General features: G+C 56.5%; 1 protein-coding gene across 1 annotated transcript; it reads right to left on the bottom strand.

Annotated features, from left to right (window-relative positions):
* Positions 1 to 2,484: 2,484 nt before the first annotated feature.
* On the bottom strand, positions 2,485 to 19,797 carry STK35 (serine/threonine kinase 35). The gene is made up of 3 exons (XM_069034119.1): positions 19,134 to 19,797; positions 12,966 to 13,713; positions 2,485 to 6,780 (listed from the first exon to the last, which is right to left on the bottom strand). Exons 1-2 carry the CDS (start codon positions 19,537 to 19,539, stop codon positions 13,001 to 13,003), a joined length of 1,119 nt encoding a protein of 372 aa, XP_068890220.1. The 5' UTR covers positions 19,540 to 19,797; the 3' UTR covers positions 2,485 to 6,780; positions 12,966 to 13,000.
* Positions 19,798 to 22,079: the final 2,282 nt, after the last annotated feature.

Here is a 22,079-nt window from a genome sequence, read left to right as displayed (position 1 = left end):
TCTGAGGACCCCCATGACTGTCCTGCCATTGAACAGGGGAACAGAAGGTGAGGAGTGTCCAGGCTTCTACTTCACAGTGGGTCAGTGGGGAGAGCAGAGTCCCCGCTCGCTTGGCTTTTGTCCCTTGTGTTCATTGTCACCTCCACCCGCACTGAGAGCCTTGTCTGAGTCATCTCCCTGCTCAATGGAGTGTGTGGGCTTAGTGCAGCTTTAGCTGTTCATCCTCTGCTGTGCTGGAGCCTGACACAGGCAAGTGGAGCAATTCATCAATGTGGGGATGAGGCAAATGAATGTCCTGTGCCGATAAAATGGACCTTGCCCTCCTCCCACCAGCTCAAGCAGCAGCTGGTGTCTCTCTGGCCTAGTGAGGGCTGCTGAAGTGGTTGCTGCTTGAGGAGCTCAAGAGATCTTAAAAGAAATACGGACTTAGGTTTTGTGATGAATGACTTAGTGCTTTAGCTGTAAAATGCAGCCTCTGTGGAGAGGAGGGTCTTGAAAATGTTTCTGTTTGCAAGCAGAGAGAGGGAGAGCAAAGCCATGGCTGCAGCACCTCACCCCTGCTCTGAGGTTTAATCCCTCCAGGCGAGGTTGGTGCCAGCACTCAGGACTGTGACTGGCCTCATGGCCATGGTGGCTGCGAGGGCTGTCCTTGCCTTTCCCACCCTGGCCCTGCTGCGAGGCCATGGCCTTCACCACGTGCAGTTCTGCCCCAGCACGTGCCCCACTCCTGGTCCCCAAGGAGCTCAGGGCAGGCGGTGGCTGCTAGGGTATTCTGTCAGCTGTCAAGTGCTTGAAGCGCCTTTGTGGAGTTCAGCAAACCTCTTTGCATGCGAAATAGCAGGTCTCCAGAGAGCAAATCCAGAGTGAAACATCTCTCCTGGTGATTGACATCAACGTCTCTCATTAATGGTGCTTTTCTGCTGTGCTGTACGGTCACCTGCCCTTACCGGCTCCTCACCTGCAGCACACGTGAGAGGTGAGCCGGGCTTGTGAGAGGCGAGCTGGGCTCCAAACCCAAGCTTTTGCTGGGGTTCTATTTCACCCCATTTGCAAGGGCTGAGTTGGGGGCCAGCTCACAGAGAAGAGCGAGATGCCATGAGCCTGGAGGCCACATGATCCTTGTCACTGGTGTAGCTTAAACCAGGGGCAAGTCACAAGAGCAGAAGCGTTCTTGGAGGTGCCACAGCATTTGTGACAGAGATGTTGGTGTGACTGCATTTGGTGGGGGACAGCAGTGTAGCACAGCAGGTCTCTGCAGCTGCACTTGTCACCAGGACAGGGACAGCCTCGGGGCTTGTCCTGCACGGGGGGCCAGTGTGACTGGAGCCAGTGCAGCCCCTTCCCTGCCTGCAGGCAGGATGCTCCGGGCAGGACTGGGGGGGGGGGGATGTTTGAGCACCCCGGACTGCCCCTCACAGTGGGTGCTGTGCAGTCAATGCCGAGATAACCCATCAGGAAGGGGGAGGAAACACAGCTCGGGTCCCCCCTTGCCAGCCGGTGAGCGGGGCTGCTCTGGCCCCTCGGCATCGCTCTGGCTGTGGTCGACCAGCCTCCCTGCGGCCCCACTGGGCCGAAAACATCCATTTTAGGTGCCTGTCGGCAGCGATTACGGAGCACAATGCTGACGGCCGTGCGGGGGGAGCCCAGGGCCGCGGGGCCGGCGGCGCTGGGGCTGCCGCAGGGGGAGCGGGAGGGGAGGGCCGGCTGCCCAGCACGTCCCGGCGCTGCGGCTGCGGCTGCCGCGGGTCGTGCGAGGCTGCGGGGCCGTTACGCAAGGGCTGGCGAGCGGCTCGAGCTGGCCCCAGGCTGCTGGACACCTGTGGACATCACCCACAGGAAAACGAGTCGTGGCTGCAGGATGCGGCTCAGCCTCGTAGTGCTTTTCCCATCGTGGATGGCAGTTGTGGCACTGGAGAGTCCCAGCTGCTGTAACCGGCTTGGGCATCTGGGATTTGGGGCAGAGGATGTGTGCAAAGGGAGAAAGTGTGGCTACTAAAGTAGCCGTTCTGCTGGGCTTTTCCTTGTGGGGTTTGCAGCCACCTCGAGTGCGCAGCCGGCTGGGTGTGGGGCTTTAGGCCTTTCTCCCAAACCGTGGGCTTGCCAGGGATGTGGCCAGATGGGGAGGAAGGGGCAGGACCAGGGGAAGAGGCAGGATGGGGAGGTGCTTCTGTGCAGGCAGAGGCCGAGCTTGTCTGTCCTGCTAATCACAGTGTCCTACTTGGTGTCTGCATCAAGAATGGGGCTAATCCTAATCCAGGGCAAGGATAAAAGGCCGCAAGTGCCACATGCCAGGGAGCCACGTTCTGGTTGGCACTGGCCACGGTGCCTTTGTTTAGTGCCCTAAGCCCCGGGGTCAGTCCAGCTAGCTCAGTTCTAGCTCAGGCTTAGCTGGACCTGCCCTCCAGGATGGAGACAGAGCTGCTTTAGGGCCGTGGTCTGCCCACTGCTGCCAGCATAGCCAAGGAAAAACACACAGAGCTCACGTTTCAAGTTGTGTGTGGCTTTTCAACCCCATCAAATAGCTTTATTCACACAAACGTCCCTTAATTTACAAAGCCTCTGCCATTCATACACATCAGGGGATCCACAGTGTTCAAAGAACTTAAATAGAATGTTTCATACCAACCCGAGTAAATCAAGTACAAAAAATATTTATATAAAGTTGTTCACACATAGGTCCTAGATTACCAGCTTCTGTGCAAAAAAGAAAAAAAAAGAAAAATACAGATTAATTTACTAATATTATCTTTAGTTAAGAGTCTGGGTTTAAGCCTTCTGCTCTTGCTAGCTCAGCACAGGAGCTGTGGGGAGTGGGGGGAGCCCTCAGCAGGGCTGGGGCAGAGTGCCCCTGTCCTGGGGCTCACCCAGCACCCCCGGTGGTGTGGTAGTGAAGCAGCTCACCCTGCAAAGCTGCTGTTTCCTTCTGGGTGAGTGAGCTGAAGGCCCATGCTGGGTTGGGCAGCTGCTGTGAAGGGAGCAGGCACCAGGATGGGGACACCAGGCACTCCTGTGTGGCCCCCGTGAGCTCTTCCAGCAGCCTAGACACACCCTCAGGACTAAAAGCATTTGGGCAGGCTGCAGAGAAACGATCTGGCAGATCACAGCTGGAAGAGAGCAGCTCCCTGCGCTTCCCTTCCAGCTACACCCACCACCCCAGACACCCTGCCCTGAAGTGTGAAATGCTTCTGGACATGAAGGGCCCACACGCTGGGATGTGCCTGTAACCAGCTGAGGAGCACAGGAGCCACTGGCACAACTCTTCCCACACCAGTGGCACAAGCATTGGCTGCATCCTGGTGCCAAGGAAATGGGGACTCTGCTTTCCCAGTGCTGCCCTGGCTGATGGGCTGGGGGCTGTGAGGAGCAGAGCACAGCGCTGAGCTCCGCACACCCATCCCATGCCAGCACTGCCGAAAAAGGAACCAGGAGCACCCTTGCCCTGGGCAGCTGTAGTGTGAGGCTTGGGAAGCACAGGCCTGGGTAAGGAAGGAAAGCAGCAGCGTGTTTCCCTGTTCTCCTGACCTGCAGAAAGCCCAGGGAAACGAATCCCAGCTTGTGCCCTGAAGCAGCTGCCCTGTGACACTTGGCAGGCTTAAACCCAGACTCGTACTGCATACGGAGGAGACAGACACCGCACACAACGGAGGATTTCCACAACGATGGTAATGCTTGTTTTACATCTTATTGCTCCAGAAAGGCTCTGGGAGCCCGTGATATGTGAAGGAGCTGGGTCCTGAGGAGTAAAGGAAGACCACAGGGGTAACTCTTATCTGTCACTAGCACTGCTGAACCTCAAACACAGCAGTAAGGGGATATAGGGGAGCTAATCTAATCCCTCTAGACTAGAGCCACCTCTGCTTTCCTCCCCATGGACCAAAAGCTGGCTGGGAGATCCCCATGACACCTGCATGATGCCAGTGGTGTCAGCCTTGCTGCAGGCTGGTGCAGATAACACGTTTCTCAATCCTCCTGAGGCTTGGCTTGTTCCCCCCACCCACCCCACATCCCTTTTGTAAACAGCAAAATCAGAAGTAAACAGTTTCATACAATCACTCCCCTGGCGTGGGCACCGTCTGGGGCCACATGAGCCTGGAGAGTTCTGCAAGGGGGGCTTGGCTCCCCCCACACCAACCAGCTACCCCCAGCACCTGCATGCTCAGCTTCACTGCAGCCAGGAAGAGACAGAGACAGCCTGGCCCTGGGCTGGGAAATGGGCCACAGACTCGGTGTTGCTTTCTTAAGTTTGGATTTTCCCAGTGGCACATCCTAGTGCCAAACATCCACAGCAGAGGAAGAAGTTTGGCCTGCAGGAGCTGGGCAGGTGAGGCTGGATAGACCCACCTGGGAAGAGAAGCCTGAACATTCTCCATCCCACAGCATATGCAGGTTTGAGCTGTTCCCCGTTCCCACATTTTTCTAGAGGGAGTGCTGGTCTGGGCCAAAGTAACTGGAAGAGAGATGTGGGGAGCTGTAAACACAAAGCAGGTTCCTGTATAGTCTGGGGAGTTGAACACAGCAGCAATATCAGAGAGAAATGCTCTTAAAAGGACAAACTAATCAGGGAAACATCCACATTGGCCAAAGGCTAGCAGCCCTAGGACTCCTCCTTGGAAGTGTTTGCTAAATCCTAAGTAAGGCACTACGGTCTAGCTCACTAACATCAAGCTGTTGAAAAACACATCTGCAATGCAAAAGCTGAGGTGGAGACGTGTGGTTTGAAGATGGCCTGAAACAGCAGTGGACCAAGAGGGCTGACCCTCCCAGGGCCTGCTGGACTCACTCCTGTCCTGAGAGGAACAAGGTAACCCACTCACTGCCTTCCAGCTTCACCTCCTCCCTTTAACACTTGGTATTTCTCCTGCTAGGAAGCTCCCTTCAGCTGCAAAGTTATGCCTGCTGAGATGCCATTCCAGCAGGGAAAGCCAAGGCTCGGAGGACAAAGCCCTCTTACTGCACCTGTTCAGGCCAGGGTTCAGTTAGAACAGCTGTAACAGTCAGGAGCAAAGGCTCTGCCAGGTGGGGGAAGGATGGTCCAGTGATCAGGGCACTAACACTGCACTTGTGAGATAAAAGGTTCACTCTCCCCTTCCTGTGGGATGCAGCACAGGAAGCTGCAGGAATCCCACCCAGCTGCAGTACACAGAAGCATCCCTAGGGACAAACACAAGAGCAATGTGAGAACAAGGGCTTGGTGCTGCATTTGTGCCATCCAAACCTTCACAAGTCACAGACAGCCAGTCTGGAGACTTGGTCCTCCTAAGAGGGACCAGGCCTTCCCTGCAGCCACAGCTTTAGCTCTGTGTCCTGGAAAAGATGGAAGAGAAGAAAGAAGCCCCTCCATCCTTTCTCTGCTCTGCCTTAGCCCACCTGAATTTCCTCGATTTCCGTTCCTTCCTTTGAGGTCAGCAAAGTACACTGAGGAGATACATGGAGGTGCTGCCAGTTAGGAACCTTCCAGTGATGGCAGAGGAAAGTGCAGGCAAGGAACAGTTCCCACAGCCAGGGATGAGGGGGGGCCAGGGGGACCCTCTCCTGCCCATGGCCATGGCCAGCTCCAGACTGAGCACCCCAGCAGCTCAGGAGTGATGCTGGGTCAGACCAGCCCACTTCCCAAACCACTGCTGGGTGATTTCACCTGCTAAGAATAACATCTTAGGTGGTTCAGAAGCTGCAGGGTGGAGAAAAGGTGGTGCTTTACATTGCATTTACAGTGAGCAAAGTCTAAAGATCATCAACACAGGGCAGCCCCAGAATATGAGTTTTGCTTCAAATACAGGCAAGGAAATAGAGTATAAACTGCTCAGCCTGAGGTTCCAATCTCCTGACCTGAGCTGTGCTGTACTGTAACCCACCCTGAACAGCAGCATTGCCTTTTGCTTCCTGGAGATCATTAGCTAGCAGGGAAAAGTGTCCTGTGGGAGGATAGAATCCAGCCCATGAGCCATTAAGGCCAAACCTCCTTCTCTCCCCAGCATTGTTCCTATTGACTGAAGTTTGGCATTAAATGGATCAGAGAAGTGGACTGCTTTCTGTTTCTCTTGTACTCAGATGATGTCAACCTGAAAATGTACTCAGCAGCTCCCCAGTTCCCTCTGTATAGAAAGACAGTAGCAAAGATGATAGTGAAATCCAGCTTGGGAAGACCTGCTTTGCCAAATGGCTTTCCAGCTTGTTTATCCTACTCTATCCTAATGTCAGCTGCTCATAGCCTGGGCAGCACCACCTATTCAGGGGCTGCCTGGCTATGAGGTTATTTAGCTGCTTGCAACATGTGGTCCAAGAGACTCGTTTTTCCTAAAGCACTGCACTCCCGATGCAAACCTAGCCACCACTTAGCTCCCATTTTCCCTAGGCAAAATCAAAAGCTTTGAACCCAAAACTGTGCCCAGCTGGACTCGGAGCTGGTGCCTGGTAGCACACCTCACCATCAGGCTGCTGATTCCCACTTCCTTATGGAACCACATCCCTAGAAACATCTAATAAATCAAATGGCAGCACAGGAGACATGGGGAGGGCCGGGCAAGGGCAGCTCTGCTCTCTGGATCTTGTTTCAAAGTCTCATGAGTGTGACAGCTGCCAGCTTGTGTTCTTCCACAGGCCCCTCCAGCCCCCTCCCACACCCCCACAACACCCCTTCCCAACACAAAAAAGTAACACCCAAAGATTTCACATTGCCAGAGATCCTGCAGACCAGGGATCTTCTGTATCATCATCTTCCCTTATCTTTGACTTCCTTGTTGCACGTAAATAATGGAGATTATGGGTCCCTGGTAAATAAACCTGCAAGAGAAAACAAGAGAGGAGAAAGAGGTCAGGTTTGTCAGCAGTTTGCCCCAGTTACTACATTGTGACTCCAGGCATTGGCTGCTGGATGGAAGGGGTGTAGGACACCACTCCTGCCACCTGCCCACGGATCCCAGTTAGTCCAAAACGAGTGCTGCCACATCTCTCTACTGCCCAGTGCTTTTGCTATTGATCCAGATAGGAACTGGGCTCAGTTTAGAGTCAGTTTTTTCCCAGAGGGACTCAGACAGCAGTGCATAGAGCACATTGCCAAGGACAGCATGTATGCAGCTGCCCCAGGGCGGGAGCTGAGCTGGGACGGGCTGGCTGGGGCTGAGCATCTCCCCACAACACAGCCCCATCCCACACAGCTCCCTGCAGTGACAGTCCTGCTGGAACAAGGACAAGTGTTCCCACGGCAGAGCCTGGCCTTGTGAGTCCATGTGATGTGTCTGTGAGTGACGGCTCCCTGTTCTCTATCAGGAAAGGTGGAACAAGCTGCAACCCCAGAGCTGCCCTGCACTGCTCACCCCCTGCATCAGCAGCAGCTCAGACACCACGAGCGCCTCTGCAAAAGGTGGGTAAAATCCAGGCTGGTGCAACTGGAAGCAGAGCAGGATAGGTTCACAGCTCAGCCCACAAGGATGCTCAGTGCCAGGGATTTTAGAACAGGCAGGTGTTTGCTGCATCAATCCCTGCTTTGGCCAAAGTCTCAACACACAACAACCTCCATGGTCCCTGTAGCAGGAAGGGTGCTGCACCCATTCATCCAGAGCCCTGACACCCTCCCATCCTCTGAGCCCAGGGACATGGGAATGATCAACTCTGCACATAAGCTACCAGTGTTTTCCACACAATTTGTGTGCAACCCAGAAAATTCCCTGTGGACAGCAGAAGAACAACACATGTACATGTGATGTCACTTCTGTACTGAAAATACATCCTTCAGGATGTCCCAAACTCAAGGAGGCACCAGCAGAGCCAAGGGCAGCAGCTGTGGTGGGAAGCAGAAGGGGTGGCCTATGAGCTCTAAACTCAGACAGTTACATGGAAAAAAAAATGTGGGGGGTGGATTTAGTTTCCCCATTCAGCAGGGGCAGGTCCCACCCCACCAGGGATGGGCAAGGGGCTCTGTAGAGACACCAAGGGAGCAGTGGGAAAGACCTGCTGCAGAAAAAATGCCACTGCCCAGCAAATTACTCCAATCCCTTAGTCCTAGGAAATCTCATTAAAGAAATCCCTGCCTGAGGAACACATTTCCAAAGGACGAGGCTGCTCAGAGCAGAAGGCAGGGTCGTGGGCACACTCCTTTTCAGGAGTAGTTAACCAAGGGATGCCACTTTGCAGGCTGCCATTGGAATAAAGCCTTTCTGTTTGAGGAGGCAAGAGGCACACAGGCATTGGGTCAGGGCAAACACACAAGGATTCTCCTGGAAGATTTCTCCTATTGTGCAACTTCATTAGCAAGTAGGGCAGTGTTTCTGTTTGTGCTTCCCTGGAGTAGGAGCATTTTCAGGGAAGGCGCTTGCTTGAGCAGCCCTGAGCTCACTGCTCTGAGACAGGAGAGCTCACCCCACTGACGCACATTGTTGCAGGGGCTTGTTCAGGAGCTTTTAATCCCTCCACTGATGCCACTTATAGTTTTAATCAGCTCGAATGTTCATTCGGCATCAGCAGGATGTGAACCAGCAGCCCGTGGAGCCCTCACCCAGCACACAAGATGACACCAATGTGGGGGTCACACAGAGGGGTCTGCAGGGCAGAGAGGACTCAGTGCAGAGGAGGGAGAGATAACCCATCACCTCCTCGTGTTAACCATGTCATCTGCCCCCGTGTGGGAACACAGAGTGCGAGGGAAGGGGGCTGAGTGCCTGATTTATCTCCTGAGCCTTTCCTCGTGCTCTGTACCTATACTTGTGATGCATTCCTTGGGTGAATCCTTAAATCCAACTGCAGTGATCTCCCCCAGAAGGCAAAGCAGGGGTGACAGTGAGCAAACACTAACACTAATACAGTTGGCAAGAGGTGACATGGTCCAGGTCACCCTCAGGGCCTCATTTCACCCTGGGTAGAATCAACACTGCCCAGAAGGGTATCACCACTCTTTGGGGTGGCCCCTGTGGTGCTACGTTCCCTGTTATGGCTGAGAAGAGGAACTGACTGCTTTTACTGTCCTGTGGCTTTTGTCCACGCCAAGATCCACAAACCACACAAAAAACAGTCCAAAGTCAAAACCAACATTGTTTTAGGAATGAAAATGCTGTCCTTTAACTGGCCAGTGAGTAAAACTTGAGCTGAGTGATACTAACAGACAAGATCTAACATGATGCAGCAGCCCATGTTCACTGACAGCTCTCAGAGCTGCTGCTGTGTCCCTGATCCCTGTCTGTCCTCCAGCTCTGAAATTCCACAGGGCAGCAGTTTATCAGCAGTGCTGGGAGTGGCTGGGCACAGCACCAGAGAGCTCTGGCCAGGACAGACACCATCATGCAGGGTGAGCAGATGAGCTTGTTCAGCATCAGCTCCTGGTGCACGGTTTGGAAATGCAAAGAGCAGAACAATGCAAATGCAAACAGCCACTTTCAGCTGAAACTGGAATAATCAAACCCAGTGACAGAGGAGTGCTGGAGAGAACCAGGCTGGCCACAGCTATTGAACACCTCCCTGCTCATGACAGCCCCTGAGATGCTGCAGCCTGCACAGATTCTTGCCATTCATCTTGAGCATCCACCCAAAATCAGACCAACTGTTTTATGCACAGTGAAAATATCACTGAATACAATCTACTAGAACAAGCTGCCTTCTACACTGGTCACAAACCATTGTAGTTTGATGTCCTGTGTGAATCAAAACTACAAAGTTTCTTAAACACATAATTGTCAGTGGTGGGTGATTCTGTACTCACCCCTTGTGTTTCTGTGGCCAAGGCCCCTGTGTCACTGCAGTAAGCAGCAAAAGGTCAAACTGCCACTGTACCTTGTGCCTCTGCAACTTGTCTAAGGGACTGCACAAACCCACCCCATCAGAGGATTCCACTGGAGCAGCATCTCAGGGAGGCCCCTCACAAACCCCAGGGAATCTGGAGGGCAACTACAAAGGTGACATAGAAAGAAAGATGTTCACGCTGCAGGAGAGTTGTCCTAGCTTTCCAGTACTGGGAAGGAGGGGTGAAATACTCCCCAGTGTGCTGTGCAGTTAGTGCTGGGCTATCACACAGTCAAAGAGACCCATCAGCAAATACCCAGCACAACCCAGCCACTCCCTAATTGTACTAGAAAGGCTTTTGTCCTCTTTGCCCAAAAGGCAGTTTTTGCCAACAACTCTAGGGAGTTGTAGATAAACTTGGCTTTATGTAAACATTTGGAGAAGGTAGGGAAGCAGCGTTCAAATTAAAAAGAGAACACCTTTGTTTTTCCCAGGGAAATGCTGCCTACCTCTGCTGGAACTATTGCCCCAGGGCCACCAACAGTGGGAAGCACAAGGAGATAATGAGTCATCTCCACCTCAGGCAGCCCAGTGTCCAGCATAAACCAAGCCAAAAAACTGTCTGAGAACTGACATTTCCTATCTGCGTTTTGGGAGGGTAACAGAGCATGAAGCTGTCAGGTGCGTGCAGCATCCGTGGCAGAACTAAAGGCGAAGCTGCTGAGACATGAAGCGAAATCTGAAGAGGTCAGTGGCATAGCAAAGAATAAGCAAAAATCCGATTCCCTGGGTCAGGGAGGGTTACAGTTTTCCAGGTTATGACATGAACCCAAGGCTGAGCAGGTCTGAACTGTCCTGGGGAAGAACCCGCTGCATGACCCAGCATAGCAAAGCTATACACCAGTGCCACAAATAAGTTGGAAGAGGTTACATGAGTTTCTCGGTCAACTAAAATTACCTGAGAGCAGAATTCAGGCCTTGCTCTAAATCCCATTTTAAGCTTCTCAAGCAGGTTTCCAATTTAAGATTTGCATTTAACAGCATCCAGAAGAAGGCTGATGTGAATGCACAACTACACCAGAAAAACCACAGAGCAAAACCCACCAAAGATTCTGGCTGCCCCACGAGTGAGGCAGAGGAATACTCTGGGTTTGCAGGGAACATATGGCTGGTGCTGGGCTCTATCTGGGCCAAGTGATCACGCTCCATGTGGCAGGTTGGGTTATGTAAGAGCATCCCTGGCTACTGCAGCTGTGTCACGATGGAGCGATCGGTGCAGACTCATGGATGGAGTGGGGTGGGGGGACTGCAGGAGGCAGCTGGGTTTGAGCAAACAGCCGTGGGGTAGGACTGTCCCCTCGGTGTTTGTTATCCCTTCATGTACTATTCCGCAGATCTGCGCAGGATGAATTTTCCCCCGAGGGCTGGGGCTGGTTGCATAACGCAGCAGCATCGTGTCAGCACAGAGCCAGCGCAGATGGCAGAGCCCGGCCTGACCCTCCACGTGCGGCAGAGCTGCTCCCACATCCCCACCAGCCCTGCACCTCGCCCCGGGGAACAAGGCGGGGTGCCTGCTCTTCCCCGGGGCTGGAGCACACCCATCTTAAGGGCTCAATATTTCCGCAGATTCACACCCCCACCCTAATCCCAGCCCGCACTTGCACTGGGACCAGTATCCAGCCCCAGGCAGCAGTGCTCGAATCAGCTATTCACACTTGAGATCGGTGTTAAATATTTTGTGCCTGGAAGAGTGCAGAGAAGATGGTCTGTGAACCAGTTTGGACAAACCAACAGAGAAGAACAAGACCAACCCAATGGCTCTTTTCATTTCCATATCCCTATTTTTCTACATACAGCACAGAGTGTACCTGGGCACACAGAGAGAGGGGGAGTCAGGCACCACATCCTTTTCCATAAGCTCAGGACCCCTCAGGTGGCAGCAATGAGGGGTTTTAGCAAAACCAGCCGAAATGCCACCACCTTCCCCACCACCTGCTGCTGGGGGCTTGCTCTCAGAGCTGGCCAGGCACACAGCCATCAGCTGGCCAGGGAAATGGTTTCCTCCCTCTCTGCCCTCTTACATCCATGGTCAGCTCCAGTCCAGCTGGCTCTGTGTGGTTTCAGGGCGAGGTGAGGGCTGGGGCCCAAGCTGTGATGCCACCACCTGACACAGGCAGGCTGTCAAAGATCTCCTGGGACCAGTGACGGGCAAGCAGCTCTGCAGGAGGCTGAGAAAGGATGTGGGCTGGAAAGACGTCAGCCTCACCCCTGGTAATCTTCAGTTTCATTGAAATGCTTGGCTGGGAGAATCCCTAGTAACAGCTCCTGTTTACAGACAGCTTTGCCATGTAGGCAACACCTCCCAGTCCTTCTGTGTCACTGGTTAGTGACACCACCAGCTACCCCACACCCTGGGGGTCCTTCCAGACCATGTGTGACCACCCAGGCCTCAGGATCAGGATCTCGGAGCTTGAGACTGTTTAGCAGGGGGGGAGAAGAGAGGGGACTCTGCTTGGACAGAGCTGAGCTCAGTCTGAGCAGAGCTGTTTTTAAGCTTCCTTCCTGAGTAGACACAGGTCTACAAACACAGATGCTGGAGACCAAAGCATCTCCTGGGTTTGGGCCACTGACATTCACACCAAAGGGAAGTCCTGCCTTTAATAGGGAAATGAAACAGAGCCGCAAGATGGACCCACGTGCCTTGTAGGTGAAAGCAAAGAGTTTTGTGCCAAGACAGATGTGCCACTTGGTGCCTACTCACTGAGCCAGCTGAGCCCCGAGGTGCCCTTTCCAAGTGTCACAGGGGAGGGGGATGGTGCTAGACAGGGAGCTGCTCCCAGCACAGACCATGGAAATTATATCACACAGCAGGAGAGGCAGAACTGGCAGATCCCTCCCTGCCCCTGAGAGAGACAGATGTCCCTAAAGCTTATAGCAAGTGCTTGCAGGTCTCTCTCTGCTGTGCCCCAGCCTGTCTCAGCCACTAGCCAGGACCTCTGAGGAGCAAGGCTCCTGCCCAGCCCTTCCAGCTCCACTGGGCCTTCGGGCGGTGACAGGATGTGCAGCTGCTAATTCTATTTCTCACCTCTGCTTTATTTTTGCAGTAGAATAGGTGAAAACAACCTCAGAAGCAGTGCTCTGATGAGTCACTATAGAAATAGCTCCAGAAACATAAAAGACTCCTTTGTGTCACTACAAAGTGCACTATTGGGCCAGTACAGCCAACAGAAATAAGACAAAAAGTGCGAATCACTTACCCAGCTGCAAAGCACAGCAGTGCCCTGCCCTGAATTTAAGCAGCACATGTAACCTGGTCCATTCTGGTTTCAAGCTCAAAGGCATCAGGTCGATCCTGCGGGTTAGCAGCCAACATGTCTTTCAAGAGCTGCTTGATCCCCTCAGACATGGAAGTCCTGCGTTTCTGAGGGATGTGCAGCTCCATCTTTGGGTTTTCTAGCAGCGCTTCCCCAACGGGCACAATCTCGGTCCCCTGCTTGATGTAAGTCCCCAGCAGCTCCTTCTTGGTCTCGGCATCAATGAAAGTGATCCTCTCAATCATGGCCCAGATGATGATGCCGAGGGCGAAGATGTCAGCCTTGGCAGTGTAGTGTCCCTCCCAGACCTCGGGTGCCATGTAGAAATCAGAGCCACAGGCTGAGGACAGCCAGTACTTGTTCACATTCACGTTTTTGTTTTCGTGCCCACCCTCCTTGCCCCGAGCAGTCAGGCCAGCGCAGACCTTGCTCAGGCCAAAGTCGGCCACCTTGAGCACAGGGGTGCCAGATTTCTCAGTTATCAGGATGTTGTCAGGCTTCAGGTCCCGGTGGACAATGTGGTTCTTGTGCAGGAAGGCAATGGCACTGGTCAGCTGCAGCATGAAGCTCTTGTTGGTGGCTGGGTCGGGCCTTCGGGACAGCACGTACTGGTTGAGGTCTCCCCCTTCGCAGAACTCCATGACGAACCACAGGTAGCAAGGCTCCTCTGCATAGCCCAGGATCCTCTCACCTGACCAAAAGGGATAAAAGAGTGGGTTTTTCAGACACATTACAAAGTCCATACTAACCCAGGGTGGGTGAGGAACAACAGGTCTGGTTTATGTGGATAGCAAAGGCTTTGGGAACATGACCAGGACCTATCGCACTGCAAGGCACCAGTGATGCTGGCACTGCTGTGCCTTCAAGTGCTTTGGGATCCTGTTGAGCACAACACACCAGCACCATGTTTATCCAAATCACTGCTGGGAACCAGCTCGGGGACCTCCTCCCAGCAAAGTGCAGAGAACACATTTTCTTCAGTCCTACCACCAGGCCATTCTCCCCAGGCTCTGACAGCCAAAGCAGCAGAGGCTGAAAGCACAATTAGCAGCGAGTCTACAGAAGAAAAATCAGTTCTGTGAATGCCTCCTCTCCCACCTGAGCTCTGCTGCAAGAGGCAAAGGCTGGCTCATTCCATACACTTTACTGGAAACTGCACACAGGGAGTAAAGTACAGCCCTTAAAACTGTGCCAGCACAGTCTTGCCAAGAGTGGTCACACCAGTGTCCAAGCCCTATGGCCCACTGGGTCTTCCCAGATGGAATTTGTGCATTTAAGGACTGCATTTGTGCTGGGAAAACTCTGCCACTTCATCCAGCTTTCATTAAGTGCCAACAAGTCTTTAATGAGAGGAAACTGGAGGTCCAAGCCGCAAACAATGTTTGCTGAGTGTAATCTCAGCCACACTTATGACTATAACTGCTCATACTGCTCAGTATTACACCCCAAACAGCTTCTTCCTTCACCAGACATCAAACGGAACTCTTCAAACTCAGAGCATCTCAGGGCTGGTCCATTAAATCTAGGCTTTACTCCATAAAACTCCTGCCTAGGGAAGGACTCTCTTGCACATCAATTAAACATGTGAAGAACACAACAGCATCATATCAGCTAATGGGGCCAGGTCTGCCACTGGTGCTCCCCAAGGCTGCCAGGATGCCCCAGGGGGCATTGGCAACAGACCCATCCCATTAGCTGATGCCAGGAATGCAAACCCCACTGTCAGACCCCAAGTCTCCTCCAGAGAGCACCCAGGTGATTGGCAGAGCCTGCACACACCACCAGAGCATCATTTTGCTCTAGCAACTGATTTTTTTAATCCTCAAGCACCATAAGAGAGAAGCTGGAGGACACCACTCACCTCTGCCATAGTTAAAAAGTCCCACAGCCAAACTCAAGTGTTTTTGAAAGCAGTGAAATAACTCCACCCATTTGACAAAGTTGGGTTTTGTTCGAGCAAAGCCCTAGAGAGCATCTGGGAAAGCAAAAAACTTCCAGCAGCAGGTAAAGCCAAGGACTACCAGGGACACCCAGCCCTGGGCTGCACTGGTCAGCAATCGGTGTGGGTGGGAATATTGGTTATTTGCACAAACAGTCTGTATCCATGGCTACTGCTATGGAAATGGAAATCTGCACAACAGAAGGATTTGGCCGCACCTCCCTATCCTCGGCAATCTTTTGCTGAGATTAGGTCTGAAGGTTAGATCTGGGGGATGAAAGAACAGGGTGGAGATACACAGGGTACAGGGTGCACTTTGGGGGCCTCATCTGGCTGGAAGGGGGCTCAGCATGAAAGCCCAAGGGCCAACTGGGAGCAGCACAGGACAGCTTGGCTCTGGAGACCAAAATGCTGACCAGGAAAAGCAGCTTCTGTGGTGCAAGCCACCTTTGGCATGACAGCATGGAAACTTAAGGAGACGATGCTTGTTCTGGGAGCAGAGACCTTGGCACATCCAGGACAGCCCCAGCTCACACAGCTGCCACCACTCTGATTTGTTAAACCCCAGTGACATCACAGGACACAGGGTTCAGCCTTCCTGCTCCCCTCTGCAGCCATACAGCCCCAAAACAGGGAGCTGAAGGGTCTGGCTCTTCTCTGCCAGGAATCAAACCATGACAGGGAGCACAGCAGAGCCCCACATCCCTCACACATAGCCAGGTGGGAGCATCCACACAGCACTGCTGGCCGCCCCTTCCCAGAGGAAGTGGATCAAACACTGGCTCAGCAGCAGCCAGGAACTGTTAGCTCCGACAAGTCAAGGTTTGTTTTCAGCATAAGGAAGGCTCTGATTTAAAACCTAGCCCCTGAACCTCAGCAAGAGCAAGGAAAGATGATGGGGATCCAGCAGTAGCTGTGAGCACCAGGCACTTCACTTTGGGTGGAGTGCTGCAAGTAGAGGCTTAAGCCAAAAGTAATATTTCCTCATTTTCTTTCTATAATCTGAAAGTGTTTTAGTTGTTAAATCATCTTCCTGCCTTCAAAACAAACAGCTTTAAACATAAAGAGCTGGCAATATGCTCCCTAAAGATGAGATGTTAGCAAACTGAAGACAAGCAGTCAAGAGCTGAGGAGATGCCAATGACAGGCTGGACCTGTTCTCTATCACCAAGCCAGCATCCCCATGTGCTCCCTGCCCAAACACAGGATGGAACACACTCACACTCCATCCTTCCAGCAGCACACACACACCTCCCCCACCCCATCCTGGGAGCTCATTAGCAGCATGCTAATTTGCTTAGCTTTACAGGGAAAATAAAAATCTAGTGAGAGCAGAAGCAGCATCCCAGTGCCCACTACCACATGTAACCTCTGACTCCCTCTGTGCAAGGAGGCAGCAGCAGAGAGATGGGAGCTGGCAGCATGGAATTCTGGGTGGTTTGAATGATGGCAACACATACGAGTGACACCAGGGCAGCCCACGAGTGAGGCTGAGTGCTGGTAGCAGATTGGTGGCGACAGATGGCCTGGGAGGAGCAGGAAGCCACACCTTATACCTGTTCACTTAAGGCAGCTGTCACTGCTGTGGGTTAGGAGCAAGAGGGGCACGTGATATGCACAAGCCTTGGAGGTGCTCCTGTGTCAGGGCTCTGAGCACATTGCACGGGTATGTGCCTCTCCTCCAGCTCAGTGCCGAGCTTTCACCTTCCTTTACACATCCTGCCCTTAAATTTAATTACTCCACACCTCGTTAAAATGATAAAGGTTCAGGCTCTGCGCCGTAGCTGAGACCAAACCCCGCCTGGTATCCCGACAGTTGTGTTCCTGATTCAGAAAGTCTCGGATTAATCCTCACTGTGCCCTGAGCCCCAGCACGTTGGCACAGCATCTGTGCTGGCCTGTAAATAGCCCAGCTGCGGTCGTGCAGAATGGCACGGCAGCACAGCTCCACGGCCACCGCCACAGCTCCAGCGCTGCTGCCGCCAGGGAAGGAGAGCAGGAGACCTGCAGGGCTCATCCAGCTCCAGCTTTTGCTTTGAAAATATTTATCTATGTCTATCAGACCCAAGGCTTGGGCAGGCAGCAAGCACAGGCTGCCCGGCACAACACAGCCCCGAGGGCAGCCAGGCAGATGGAAGGGAGAATGTGCTCCAGCTTGGTTTGGGGAGTCAAACTGCTCCAGGCTGGGGATGCAGAGTCCAGCTCTGCTCCCCTCTAAGGGGCTGCAGTAGGACCAGGGCAGGCAAAGCCCTTCCCATTGCTGGGAATTCAGGAGGCTCAACCCCCACCTAGAGATGGGGCATCTATGGGTCTCCTTCTCCACCTGGAGATGGGGCACCTCCAGCTACCCAAGAGCTTCCCCAAGCCAAGCCACCTCTCCTCGAGGTGTGCAAAATGACAGAGGGGGGCAGGACCCGCTGTACCTGCTACAGCTGGACACACACCCAAAGGGAAGAGTTGGCTCCCCTCCCAGGGAGCTGTGTGCCCTGGCTGTACAGGAATTTGGACACTGCCCTTCCCAGGGAGCCTCCCTTGGGTGGTTGTGTGAAGGAAGAGCAGAAGCTGGGATGCATGGGGAGAGCCAGGCAGGTCTGGACATGTCCTCCCACCGGGATACAGAGGGGACAGGCAAGGCAGGGACAGTCAAGAGCCACAGGTTTGCTCAGAGGACGGATCTCAGGAACTTTGCACGAGCTCTGTGCCTGGCAGGGGGCCTGGGGGCTGCCTACGCAGAGGGGGCACAGGGAGACTGAGCTCCCCAAGGGGCTGACAGGAATCCCAGCACACAAGTTTGGGGAAGGAAGGATTGGGGTGAGCTGTCTCTGCTCACAGCAGGCTGGGGGGCACAGGGCTCCAGTATTTTTCCACATCTTCACGGCACATTGGCAAAGCTGCAATCTGACAAGCAGCAAAGGGAGCAAAGGGAGGGAGGGAGCATTTTGGAGATGTCACCATCACAGTCATTGGCTGTGACAGGAGAAGGTGACCCCTGACAGCCCCATGATGCTGAGGGACCCCAGGGGAAAATCGGGGTATCAGCCCAGGCTACAGGCATTAGTGCTTCCAGGGCTGTTCCCATAGAGCCAGCATTGGGGGAACATGGGGACAGTCCTAAAGCTGTGAGAGCTTGAGCCATAACAGGGGGCAGCCTTGGGGTGCTCAGAGATGGGACAGCGCATCGGGCAGAGAGGGGGACATGTCCCCTTGGTGTAACTGGGGCACAGGCTGTGAAGGCTCCCAAGGGATGTGTGTGGGCTGTGGCACAGGTCAGGATAGCAGACAGAGCCTCAGTATTTGAGGTGTAAGGGAGGAGGAGGTCAGTGCTGGCTAGGGGTCCAGCACACAGGGATGTCCCCCAAGGGCTGGGTCTGAGCCTGGAGATAACAACAGGGCCCATCAGGACTAGGGGGCAGGACTGCAGAGCACATGGAGGGAGCCCACTGGCATTGCTGCAAGACATAGGTGGGGTTTAGGGAATGGTTTCCTGGGAGCAGCATACAGGAAAGGGAGAGTACAGGGGGTGGCACAGGGTCCAGGACAAGGGTCCCCCAGGTGTGTTCAGGGCGGGTGGCAGCAAAGAGGGGCAGCAGAGGGACCCTGTGGGGGGAGCCTTGCAGGGATAGGACAGAGGTGGGTGATGGGAGCAAGCCTAGAGCAGATACCCCAGAGGGGACCCTAAGACTGCAGGGGTGATGCCTGCACAGTGCGGAGAGCCCAGGGGCGGTTACTCTGGAAAAGCAGTGAGTCAAGGTGGGGAGAAGGGCATTATGAGAGCTGGGGGGAGCTTTGGGTGCTCTTGAGCACAGACAACGCCCACGAGGGATTTGAGCAACAGGGTGATGGGGAGCAAGCAAGGGCAGCAGCAGTGCTTGAGGTGCGGGTACTGTGGAAGGGTGTCCATGGGGAAGAGAGACAACACCAAGACGTCCTGCATGGGGCATCCCGGCGGTCACCTGGTCAGAGGGGTGTAACCTGGGAGCGGGGCAGGAGGGTGGGTGTGGGCGGCATTGAGGCAGCGGGGTGGTGGCAAATCCAGGTGCTCAGGGGTAGGAATGGGTGACACGGGTGTCAGGGACAGAGACCCTGGAGGCCCTGGGCGTGGGAGGGCAGCCCGGGAGGTGCCCCAAGAGGGCGCTGGGGCCGTGCCGGGGATGCCCCAGGGGTGCCGGTACCTTTGAGGGAGGTCTCGACGAGGCGCAGGTAGAGCTGGCTGCGCTTGTTGCCGTGGCTCATGCGCTGCCCCAGGCCGTGCCGCTGCAGGACGCACTCCTCGAACCGCACCACGTTGGGGTGCTGCCGCCGGAGGCTCGTCAGGGCCCAGAACTCGGCCAGAGCCAGCTCCACGTTCTCGGGAGCGTCGCAGCGGATCCGCTTCACCGCCAGCCGGGCGCCGCTGCGGCCCGAAACCGCCTCGTACACCACGCCGTAGGCGCCGCGGCCGATCTCGGCCAGCAGGCTGTACCGCGGGCCACCGCCGCCGCCGATGCCCGGCCCCGCCACCGCCGCCGCCATGGCCCCGCGCCGCGTCGCCCGCCGCCGCCGCGCCGTTCTTTGTGTCCCGCGGCGGCCGCCGTCCATGGCCCCCCCCGCCCCGCGTGCCGGGCAGCGCCGCGCGGGCGAGGGGGCACGCGCCGATGCCGCCGCCGCGCCGCGGGGCGGAAAAGCGCGCGCTGCCGGCCCCTTTAAGCGCTCGGCCAATCGCGGCCGCGCGGGGCGAACCACCGCGGCGCCGGGGGGGGGCGGCGGCCGCCGCAAAGGGGCTCGGCCTCTCCCCGGTGCCGGCCCCCTACTCGGAAAGGGAGGTCCGGGTTTCCCGCCCCGGGCGCGGTAACCGGGTCGCGGCGCCGCCAGCGCGGCTCACCGCGGCCAGGGCTCAGCGCGGCGGCAGGCCCCTCCCGCTCCCCCGCCACGGTGGTACGCGCCGCGCCGGTGTAAACAGGCCGGTCATGGGGGCCCCGGCGTCCGCCGCGGGTCCCCCCCGCGTCCCTCCCTCCTTTTCCCCCCGGCTGCGGCCCGGGGGATGTGGTGCGGGCTCGGGCCTGGCCCGCGGGGCTCACCTGGGGAGCGCCGGCGGGGGCTCCGGGCCGGGCGCGGCGGTGGCGGCGTGTGAATGGGCGGGGTGGGGGAGCGGCGGTGGCAGCGGCGGTGGGATAAGAGCGTGGCCGCGCGCCCTGACGTAACCCCTTATGTAACGGCGGGGGGTGACCCGCCCCCACCCGCCCCCTCCCACCGCCCCGGGACGGGCGGTGCACCGGGAGGGCGGGATGCCCCGGTGGGGGGCTCGGGGGAGCGGGGCACCAGCGGTAGCCGTGCGGTGCAAGGGATCCGGTGCACCGGGGAGGGCTGCGTGTGATGCCGCCGGGGGAGCGATGCCCCGGGACACGGTGCGCCGGCAGTAGCTCGGCGCCCCGGGGAGGGGGGCGGCGCACAGGGTAGAGGTGATGACCCGGCGGGGAGGTTGTGCCGTAAGGGACGTGATTCCCCGGGGAGGGGGTGGTGCCCCGGGACCCAATAAATCCTCGGGACCCGGTAGATCCCCGGGACCCGGTGCGCCAGCGGTAGCCTCGCGGTGCTGAATGTTCGGCGCACCGGTGCTGTGCAGCCGCACCGGGAAAGGGCGGACGCGCGGTTCGGGGGCGGTTTCACAGCTTCGGCAGCGTTCGGGGGTCCCTCCCGGGCGCCGCGCTCACCCCGACAGTGACGGTCCGACCCCGCTCCCGGGGATCAGCAGCTGGAAGTTCCCCGGGAAATTGGCCGCGATCCCGAGAGGCATCGCCCCACTGCCCTGCGGGCAGGGACCGAGAGTTTTCGGGGCACCCCAGGCTGGTGTGGAGCGGCGCGGCACCCACCGGGTGTCCGTGTGGTGGGACGTGCATTGGTCACCAAGAGCGGGAGGCGGCGACCGCCCTACGCCGGGACCCCGAGGGGCGGCGAGGGCCGGGGGAAGAACGCGGGGCTGCAGTGCTTCCCCCCGGGATGGCCCGGCGGGATTGGGTTTTGGTTCCCCGTGGAGCTGGTTTGGTGGGACTTCTTGCGAGCAGGTGGGGTGGACCACAGTGATCCCTGTCCCACGCAGTGTCCGCAAATTGCTCTTCACCTCCCTGGCCGGGGGCTTCACGAGTATCCGTCCACTCCGGGCTGCGCGGGGGTCTCACCCTGCTCCTGGCGCTGCTGGTGGCTGACAGCCCCCCGGGCTCGCGGCTTTGCACGTCGCCGTCTCGCTCCCCGTGGATTTGGGGAGGGAGTTGCCACCCAACCCCGCAAAATGTACTTTTCCAGCCGCCTCTCCCCCGTTTTCCTGCCCCCCGTTCGGTGCCGTTGACAGCGGACACTGCGCCCGGTCAGAGACAGCGCCTGCAGAGCCGGTTCACGGAGGAGCTCTCAAAATTCCCTGATTTCTTGACTCACTGCTGAGCCATGTGCCGCTGCTATCATGCAGCCCCAGCAGCTCCCGGCTGCGTCACGCTGGTGCCCCCGGGGAAGGGACGGCGACCCCCGGAGCCACCGGTGGCGGCTCCAATGCGGGGTTGCCCCGCGGTGTCACCGCGCCGGCTGCAGCTCCTGCAAGTGGTTTGACCTCAATTTGTTTTTAAATGGAGCCACTTCGCCTCCCGGGGGTGCTGCGGGGGCCGTGCCACGGCCCCGTGCCCCCGGTGTCTCTCGGCAGGCTGGAGCGGCGGGGACGGTGGCAGTGGCGTGACTCGTGTGTTTACGAGAGCGCCGCTTCTCGTACTGCCGTCGAGTGGCACTTGTGCCTCCTGCCCATGCGGGGAGGTCACCGTGCGCCCGCCTGGGCAGCGCTGACCGTCCCCTGCTCCGGTGCTCCCTTTGCCGATGCGATCGCCGGCGGTTCGCTCCGGTGCGGTCACGCTCCATCGGAGGCTGCACAGCTCCCGCGGGCGGTTTGGAGCAAAACCCCGGGCATCGCCCACCCGGCGTTTCTCCCCACGTCCCACAAAATGCGTCTGAACACCTCCCTCTCCTGCCTACGGCATGACCAGGCAGGAGTGCAAACGTTTTGGGAGTTTCTGGAAGAGCCCTGTCCCTGAATGGGATGAAGCTGACGGTGCTGGAGGATCCACAGCACAGCGACTGCCTTCCCGGGGATGCTCCCGCCG

Source organism: Aphelocoma coerulescens, chromosome 20 (genome assembly GCF_041296385.1).
Source record: "Aphelocoma coerulescens isolate FSJ_1873_10779 chromosome 20, UR_Acoe_1.0, whole genome shotgun sequence".
Taxonomy (NCBI): Eukaryota; Metazoa; Chordata; class Aves; order Passeriformes; family Corvidae; genus Aphelocoma; species Aphelocoma coerulescens.
Note: the sequence above shows the minus strand (reverse complement) of the source record. Positions and strands in the feature narration are given on the sequence as shown.

Excerpts from the sequence above, each read along its gene's own strand:
- STK35 (XM_069034119.1), bottom strand. The coding sequence starts at position 19,539 with ATGGACGGCGGCCGCCGCGGGACACAAAGAACGGCGCGGCGGCGGCGG. Across the intron at positions 13,714-19,133 it reads CGTCGAGACCTCCCTCAAAG|GTGAGAGGATCCTGGGCTAT; the intron begins GTACCGGCACCC and ends CCTTTTGGTCAG.